This window comes from Festucalex cinctus, chromosome 15 (assembly GCF_051991245.1).
Source record: "Festucalex cinctus isolate MCC-2025b chromosome 15, RoL_Fcin_1.0, whole genome shotgun sequence".
NCBI classification, from domain to species: domain Eukaryota; kingdom Metazoa; phylum Chordata; class Actinopteri; order Syngnathiformes; family Syngnathidae; genus Festucalex; species Festucalex cinctus.
The window spans coordinates 14,674,258-14,682,891 of NC_135425.1; the positions used below are offsets into that span (position 1 = coordinate 14,674,258).

The following is an 8,634-nucleotide window of genomic DNA, read 5'->3' on the forward strand; positions in this document are numbered from 1 at the left end:
AATTCTGCAAGAGCGTCAGTCTTAAGGCAGTTTTCATTAATCTGTATGAATTTGTGCTCATAATAATACAACAGCCCCATGAGTAAAGCATATAAATATTGTAAATACTGTAACATGCCCACTTGTGTCAACTTCTGGAAACATGGCCCTGTAAGGCACATAAATGTTTACTGCCAGTCTTTCTAAAAGTCAAAGGGGTTTTTAATGAGGAAAGAGAAAGTGTAATGGCACAATAAAAGAGATCATCAAATAAACCTGCATTTGATTTTCATGTCATTAAGTTCGAAGGCTGGCGTCAGTGTGAGGCTGCTCTGTAAACATCTCTCACTGAGTGGTCCGTAGTGCTATCATATGAGTCTTTTTCATTGCTATCTATGTCTACAAACGTGACTGAAAGCAGCCCGTTGTTGTCATATGTCTCATATTTGACCTGATAAAACAAGCACTTTGTTTTGGCTGCATTAGTGAATTCAACGTAAAGATCAGTGAAGCGGCGACATGTTGCTTAGCAGTTATCAAATCACTCGTCAAACTGTTGCAATAGGTAACAGATGACTTCCCTTTAAACATCGCATGTTGCCCAACATGACTTATTTACTCTTCATAAAACAGTTGATAAATATCTGTTGTATCAAGTCGGGCTTCGAAAAAGATAAATAAGCAGGTAAATTGCAACATGGACATTTATTTAATGCAACTCAAAAATTAAGACTGCAAAAAGTTGGACATACATACATAGGTTTTATTGTATTTATATTTTCCGGTGGTTAAATTTACAATAACTTAAATTAAAAAGTGACACACGGGAGGTCAGTGTCTCTCAGTCTTATTTAAATGAAGACAGAGGGTTTTATTAATTTTAAGTTTGATGATGTAGTGGTTGACTTCGTCTGACATTAAGCGCAGGCTGACATGAGTGTGTTTAAGGATGTCAGTGTATATGTGCCTTGAGAAGATGTACAGTATATATATATAAAAAAACAACAACAGATGGACAGATAACGTTGGTGAAATGCTAACATTTCACCCTGTCACTATTATCACATATTTTGCCGTTGGAAAGTACATTATCTGCTCGCAGTTAATTTCTCAAAGGCACATTAATATTTTTGACAATGGCTCCAGTTTGGCCCTGGTGCTGGCAAATCCAGGTCCAGAAAATAAATACCCTGCCACAGTTTGGCTTTAGCCTCAGGTGCTAGCTAGCTAGCTCCCATGGTGGTTGTTTACCTTTTAGGAAGCTATCTAGCTAGCATCAGGGGGCTAAAGCCAAACTGTGGCAGGGTTTTTACTTTCTGGATCTGGATTTGCCACCTCTGCTTCTATTTCTTCTATGTCCAGTAACAACATGTGTATTGAGTGCATTAAATATCAGAAATAGAAAACCATAGGACCATTGTTTTTCCATATTTTGTATTTGCACAATTAAAGATGTGTTGTTTTGTGATTATGTCACTTCAGTTAATTCCGTAGAGTGGTTTGGTATGAAGGAAAACGCTTGGACATTGACAAACGAAATACAGCTTCCGTTGTCTCTCACTTCCACATGGTCGGTCCCTTCCGGCTGCTGTACTGTTAAATTCCCATTGGCCATGCAAATGTTCGGTAGAGTGCCCAACGGCGACGTCCATTGGCTGGAGTCGAGGACGTAACTGTTCACCACCGTGCCGCACGACGAACCGTCTTTACTGACGCGCGAGGAATTCCGCTTGACGCCGCTGCCCCTTGCGTCTCGCCTGTCGCCGCTCCCGTCCCTCCGGCCGAGAATGCGCTGGCGGAAAATCCTCCGAAACGTCTGTCGGAACTCTCGGATGCGGTAGGCGTAGATGAAAGGGTTGACGACCGAGTTGGCGTGGGAGAGGATGATGGCGATGTTCAGCACCCAGATGTGCGGACGCTGACAGCCGTCACACAGGTAGTTGAAGCAGTTGATGACGTGCACGGGGAGCCAACAAAAAGCAAAGAGGCCAACGATGATGGCCAGAGATTTGGCGGCGTGCACCTCCTTGTGCAGGGTGGAGCGGAACGAAGACGACGACGCTTTTTCAGCGCGAGAGGGAGCGGGGGCCACTTTTTTCAGGCCCATCAGGCGGAGCTGGCGCCGGGCGGCCATGAAGATGTGAGCGTAGACCACCAGCATGACCACTAGGGGCAGCAGCACGCAGCCAAAGAAGTTGAAGTAGATCATGTAGTCCATCGTAACCACTCCCTCGAAGAGGCACTCGGTCAAGCCTTCGGGACAACTGGTTGCGCTGGTGGAGTTCCATCCTGTCCAAATGAGGGAAGCAGATGAGCATTACTGTGACTAACACGCACATGTGTATAATTCTGTCAAAAAAAAAAAATAAAATAAATAAATAAATTCACCCTTAAGAACACGAGTTATTGTGTGTAGGCTACTTATGTAGAATACTATGGGGGACCAAAACTGCCAAAATTAAAAATAAATAAATTACTAAACAAAAAAACAACAACCCAAAAACAATAATAATGTCGACTGAACATTACATCATATTTGCTCAGGGTTCAAGTAACAACCAATCACGGCTCACCTGCTTTCTGAGTTTGGTCATGTGACATTCGCAAGCTGAGCTGTGATTGGTCGTTACCTGAGCCATGAGCAACTGTGTTGTCATTTTCAGTTGAAAGTAAGTGGTAAAATGGCCGCCACTGAGATGGATAAAACTGGTGGATTTTGCTGCTTTATTCATATTCAGAAAACACAACATTAGTTAGAATACTGTACCGTGTTTAGACTAGTGGGGCTGCATTGAAAATATTATTATAAATACTTTTTAGGGGGTTGACTTCCTCTTTAATCCCACTGGATGATGACATTTAAATAAGGAAAAATGTTTTCGTCCCACCTTATCCACACAATAGTTTTGACATAACCATTGTAAGTAACTAAACAACAAAAATAAACATAATTGGCACCAACTCAATAAATCCCTGATTATGCTTTTGCATTTGACAAATCAACAAAGTCCAAATGTCTTTTCGAATGCTTTAAAGGCAAGTAAGTTAACATCTACTGCTTCTGTCGATCTGCATTGTGATCCAAGAACTAAATCCTGCAAACACGTTTTATGGTTTGATTATAAACTTTCACGCCGTCGTATCAATAACGCGGGGCGGGGCTTAACTGGAAAAGCATATGAACAATGAGTGGTGAATACTGGATCAATACAGATACTTCCTTGATGACCCACTTGTTGGTATTGGAGTCACCAGTTGAGGTAACAAACTGGCATGCGTGTTTCTTTCTAAGTCATTTTTTAAAAAGGCAGCGGGTTATTTTTTGGGTGACTAAGAATATCAACTATTTTTCTAACAAGTCAAGTTGTGACTATCTCCTAGACTTCATAGAAAGTGGATAAATTAACATCTGTGAATATGTCACCACCAGATCCAGCAGTCAGTTCCGAGTTTTCACCCCCAATGTAGTTTACATTTACTGTAATACTGGTTGAATCCGGATTTTCATGATGCTATACTGAAAAACAACTAACCTTTATTCCAGCCCAGCATTGGTGTCAGGCCGATGCCCACTGAGAGGAGCCAGCATAATGCAATGATACCCTTCGCCCTCTGGCCTGTTACCAGGCTGTTGTATCTGCAAAATCAGAACAAACTTCTTACAGTTACTTTAGGGTTCATTTCAGAAGCCGCTAGGCTAAAGCTAACCTTTTCAAAGTTGCAATTAAGCTTGAACTTGATGAGGCTTTGGTGCCGGAGGCAAAGTAAAAAGCAAGCCGTTATGCAACCGCTTATGCGAATGAGTCACCTGCTATGGCTTATGCGAGACGGAATAGCCTCTCAGGGTGGAAGAATGTACTGTAGCTTTGGGTAAAAACACTTTAATGAAGCACGTTTAAACAACACGAGTCAGTAGTGTGCCATTGTGAAACAATGACATTCTTAACAGCGCCTGTTATTGATTTGTGCATCTTCCTTTGGCTTGTTTTAACGCATAGTTATATTTAAAATAATGTGTTTTTTAGTGGAAGGGAACATTGGTAGTAAGCTCCTTTCCATTCATTGTTTGGACAGGTTGTTGATGCATGTTAGGTTTATTAGAATCAGATTTTTTTTTTTTTTTTTTTACACTCTAGTCACATTTGCCTTGTCTTGTTGCTAGGCAGATTTCATTGGGCTTAATTCTGAAAGCCCCATTAGTCTTTGAAAAAAGAATTAATAGGGTAAAATAGGCATTCATTGATTTTGCTACCAAAAAAGAATTACAACAATTACTAGAGAGGATTATCGACGCTGTATTAAATATAAAATATAAAAAAGCAAGCTTGAATAAAAGTTGCAACTTCTTGTTCTAGCATCTTACCTGAGTGGGTTCTTAATGGCGATGTATCGATCCACGGCGATGGCCAGCAGACTGAAGATGGAGCTCTGGGTCAACACCAGCACGAAGCAAGCGATGAAGAGGCAGCCATGGAAGTCGGCGCAAAAGCCAGTACTGGCGGAAAAGAAATTTGAAAGCACAAGTCAATTAAAATAAAAATTGTCTTTACAATAATAATTTGTATGTGTCCCAATAGTATAAACACGACATTCCGTTTTTATATACATCTCTGGGGCGGCCATTTTGTCACAGAGCGCATATATATATATATATATATATATATATATATATATATATATATATATATATATATTTATAGTCTTTCGCTGTTTCACTGTTTTTTTACAGCATGCTTTTTTCTTCTTTCTTTTTTTTTTTTTTTTTTTAAAAACAGCATGCTTTTTAGTTTATTTATATTTTTGGTTTTTGCGTGGCCATATCTCTCGAACCCTACGACCGACCGGGGACATATGGGCATCCGCGGATTTGTCTCGACGAGACCTTTCCAACAGCGTTTGTCCCGTTGCTCCACAACATTGCATTGCATTGCATTGCACAGAAAATGTATACTGTGCTGTATAATAAGTACATAAAAAAAAAAAAAACTTTTCATGGGAAAAAAATTACTTAAATGAAAAAACCCCCCCCAGAAATGATAAATGAAAAAGCAATCACAGTAAACTAAAAATTAGACAAAAACGAAAAAACAAAAGTAAAAAATAAAATAAAAAATACTGTGCTGTAAAATAAGCACAAAAAAAACAAACAAAAGAAAAACCCGATACTTTTAATGGAAAAAAATGAATATATAATTAACAGGATTATTTATTTATTCATTTATTTTTAATTACTGCGGATTTCCATTATCCCGGGTAGTTATATATATATATATATATATATATATATATATATATATATATATATATATATATATATATATATATATATATATATTCTTTTTTTTAATTTTTTATATGGTTTGAATGATACCTGATAGTGATGGCGAAAGGGATGGCCAGCAGGCCCACGGCGATGTCAGCCGCTGCCAGCGACACCACGAATAGGTTGGTGATGCTCTGCAGGTTGGTGTTGAGGCACACGGCCCAGCACACCAGGATGTTTCCGGCCACGGCCAGGCAGGCGATCGTCAGCTCCAGGCCAATGTAGACCAGCTGGTGATTCTTCAGCATGGTTTTGCTGTCCTCTTTGTCGCCTTTCTTTTAGCATCGCACGGCTACATTTGCAGAAGGGGAGGCAAGCGGCCGCCTCGGACGTCAGCGGCCGTCACGGCCGCGGGTCTACCATACCTTTTTTTTCCCCCCCTATCCGATTGATGGCGGAGTTTGTGTGCGGGCGGGTTTTGGCTGCAGATTCAAGGGCGGTAATCTGGCCAGGGAAGCAGAGAGAACACAGTCTGAGCTCCTGTACAAACAGCAGGTTTCCCCGCTGACACGCACACACATTTAAAAGCCATCTATCTCAACGTGACAAGGGGAACAGTTTGCTTCTCACACGGGGCCAAAGCAGACAATACACCTTTTTTTATTCTGGGAACATGTTTCCTGAAACGACAGCACACACGTACAGTATCGTTCTTGACCCTTCCCCTTGACTGATAATGACACAATCAAAATCAGTTAGCAGGAGTGAAAGTTCTTGTGCTATTATTGTACTGTTTTTTAATTCCACTTCATGAAGTGTAGGTGAGGTTCAAGTGAAGGACTGCCCAGACGTGTTTCCACATCATGTGAGGTCACATTCAAGATCACCTATCTGGCTAAGAATTATACATCCTAAAGCATAGGTGTCAAACTCAAGGCTCGGTGGCCAGATCCGGCCTGCCATATCATTTTATGTAGCTCATAATTCCATGATTCTTGCTAAAATCTATCCAAATTTCAAATGATCTCAAGTAAGAAATCTTCAGAAATTGAAGCTTTTTGTAGTTACCAACCCACTTTTTTTTAATGTATTTATTTATTTTATTTTTTTTACATTAACTTGAACTATGACAAATGTGTTAGCCATCAATTTGTTGTGTATAATATGAAGATGTTTTCACCGTCAAAACGGCCTTCTGAGGGAAACCGTAACTACAATGTGGCTCGCAACAAAAGAAAAAAGGAATACTCAAGTAAAAAGTAAAAATCTTATGAAAAAAGTACCAATTTTTTGAGGAAACAAGAATTATTAAGTGAGAATAGTATGAGGAAAACAATCTTCAAATTTTTCAAGTGGTAAATATTACATTAATTATATTAGCAATGACAGAAAAATTACAAAAAGTTAAAATGTACTCTTAGTAGAATATGTTTTCTCATGAAGAAAAATTGCAAGTTTACAACTAAAACGTTTTACTATTGAGATAAACAACTCATACTTACCCCAAAAATAGTTGCTTTTTTTTAAGTTTAATTTTGTGATTACATTAAATTGTCAGAAGTCTGAACAATATATATAAAAACCTACGTATCTTTTAAAATAAAATAAAATCCGTCCAAATAATACATTTTCCTTATCATAGGCTTACAAGAAAAGTTGTAATTTTTCACATTCACATCTTTTTCTAGTAAAATTATTAACTTGCTTCCTTAAATTATTAAGTCTCGTGAAAATGTTTTTTTCTTTCTCATGATTATTATGAGAAAAGTAGCAGTTTTACAACATTTATTCTTACAAGAACAAACTTGTACTTATTTTACAAGAAAAAGGTTGAATTGTGTATGAATAATAATAAAAATGCGATTGTGTATACAATTAAAGACTAAATTAAATGTTTGTTTTTTTTACATACTATATTTAATTTGGATTAATTTTGAACAATTACTAATGATGAATAACAAAAAGTCTATGTATGTAATTTTCTGTAGGTTGTTCGTAAAGTGGAAAACATCAACTTATACTGAAGGTTGGTAACTTAATACAATAAAGAATAACGTAAATATGACCTAATCCTGCTCTAGTGAATAATAGCTCATTGACACATATCATTCGAGAAAGTTGAAATCAAATACAGAATCTATTCTTAGGATAACTACATCACTGTTTTACATCATAAAAGTTTTATTGAATAACTGATTACTTAATTTGCTCAATTAAGCATTTTATGATTCACGCTAAATCAAAAATAATGTAATCAAATATGACTGTTTAGTTTGTTTCAATGTAAATTGAATATCCAACATACTGAAGTGAGGAAATTAAAATTCATTTGACCCAACTTTTTGGGTCAAATGAATAACTTAAAACGTTTGATCAATCCATTTTTGACCAGTTCAATTCAAACTACTTTCTCCATCAAAAATAATTTTGACTGTTTCTTGTGTTAATAATGTAATTTCTTGAGTTTAAGTTTCACTTTTTGAATCGAGCAACTGACATAAAGCCCGTTTTTGTACACTATAATAATTGATTGACATGCAGATGAGCATATTTCTTACCTGTCTTCAGTGTCAGCTGCATCCTCTGTGCACGTTTTCTATTCATTGTTGTTCTTTCACTAGCTGGGGGCCACACACAAGCCTTGCGCTGATCCTAATTGACACACACACACACACACGACCAAAGTCCTACTTTTCCTTTTGTTCCCGCGGCCGAATCCTTCTCAGAACCTACAGGAATTGCAAAAATGCTTGATCCAGCTGTTTAGGAATACAACAATGGAGGGGGAAAAAACAAAGAGGCTATGCCCCTCTCTAAAGGCAGCAATGATGTTAAGTTACAAGACAATACAGTCTGACGTTTTCAGGCTACAAGTGAAACGATAGTGACCAGCGGACAGCTGTCTTGTTTGTCCTTCCAGATGGGTGCTTCGGCAAAAAAAAACAAAAAAAAAAACACAAGATGGTGATGATCATGCAGGCTGTCGGCTCGGAGGAAATGATAAGGACATCCTGCACTTCCTGATAAAGAGGATCTGCCTCTGCGCTGTCAATCGATTACGCCGCTCACAGTGCGACAATAAAGCGTTGCGCGGGAGAATGTGTACTAGGAGAGAAAACACACCAGTTAACATGAACTCAGTTGCGCAAAATCTTTCCTCATAATTAATCGCATTACTTCAATAGTTAACTCATGATTAATCACAAATGTTATATCTGTTGTAAATATATATATATATATATATATATATATATATATATATATATATATATATATATATATATATATATATATATATATATATATAGTGACCCCATTTCGTAGGCCAATAATTTCAAATTTTCACAGCTTGTGTCGTATATATAATATATATTTAGTTATGAGAAGTACTT

General features: G+C 37.7%; 1 protein-coding gene across 1 annotated transcript; it reads right to left on the reverse strand.

The window, feature by feature from the left end:
• Nucleotides 1-1,300: 1,300 nt before the first annotated feature.
• On the reverse strand, nucleotides 1,301-8,321 carry adora2ab (adenosine A2a receptor b). Its single transcript, XM_077498259.1, has 5 exons — nucleotides 7,801-8,321; nucleotides 5,351-5,746; nucleotides 4,343-4,474; nucleotides 3,513-3,616; nucleotides 1,301-2,268 (listed from the first exon to the last, which is right to left on the reverse strand). Exons 2-5 carry the CDS (start codon nucleotides 5,548-5,550, stop codon nucleotides 1,448-1,450), a joined length of 1,257 nt encoding a protein of 418 aa, XP_077354385.1. The 5' UTR covers nucleotides 5,551-5,746; nucleotides 7,801-8,321; the 3' UTR covers nucleotides 1,301-1,447.
• Between the last annotated feature and the right edge of the window lie 313 nt (nucleotides 8,322-8,634).

Coding starts and splice junctions, on each gene's coding strand:
- adora2ab (XM_077498259.1), bottom strand. CDS start 5,550: ATGCTGAAGAATCACCAGCTGGTCTACATTGGCCTGGAGCTGACGATC. Junction 4,475..5,350: donor CCTTTCGCCATCACTATCAG/GTATCATTCAAA, acceptor CTTTTCCGCCAG/TACTGGCTTTTGCGCCGACT. Junction 3,617..4,342: donor GCCATTAAGAACCCACTCAG/GTAAGATGCTAG, acceptor CTGATTTTGCAG/ATACAACAGCCTGGTAACAG.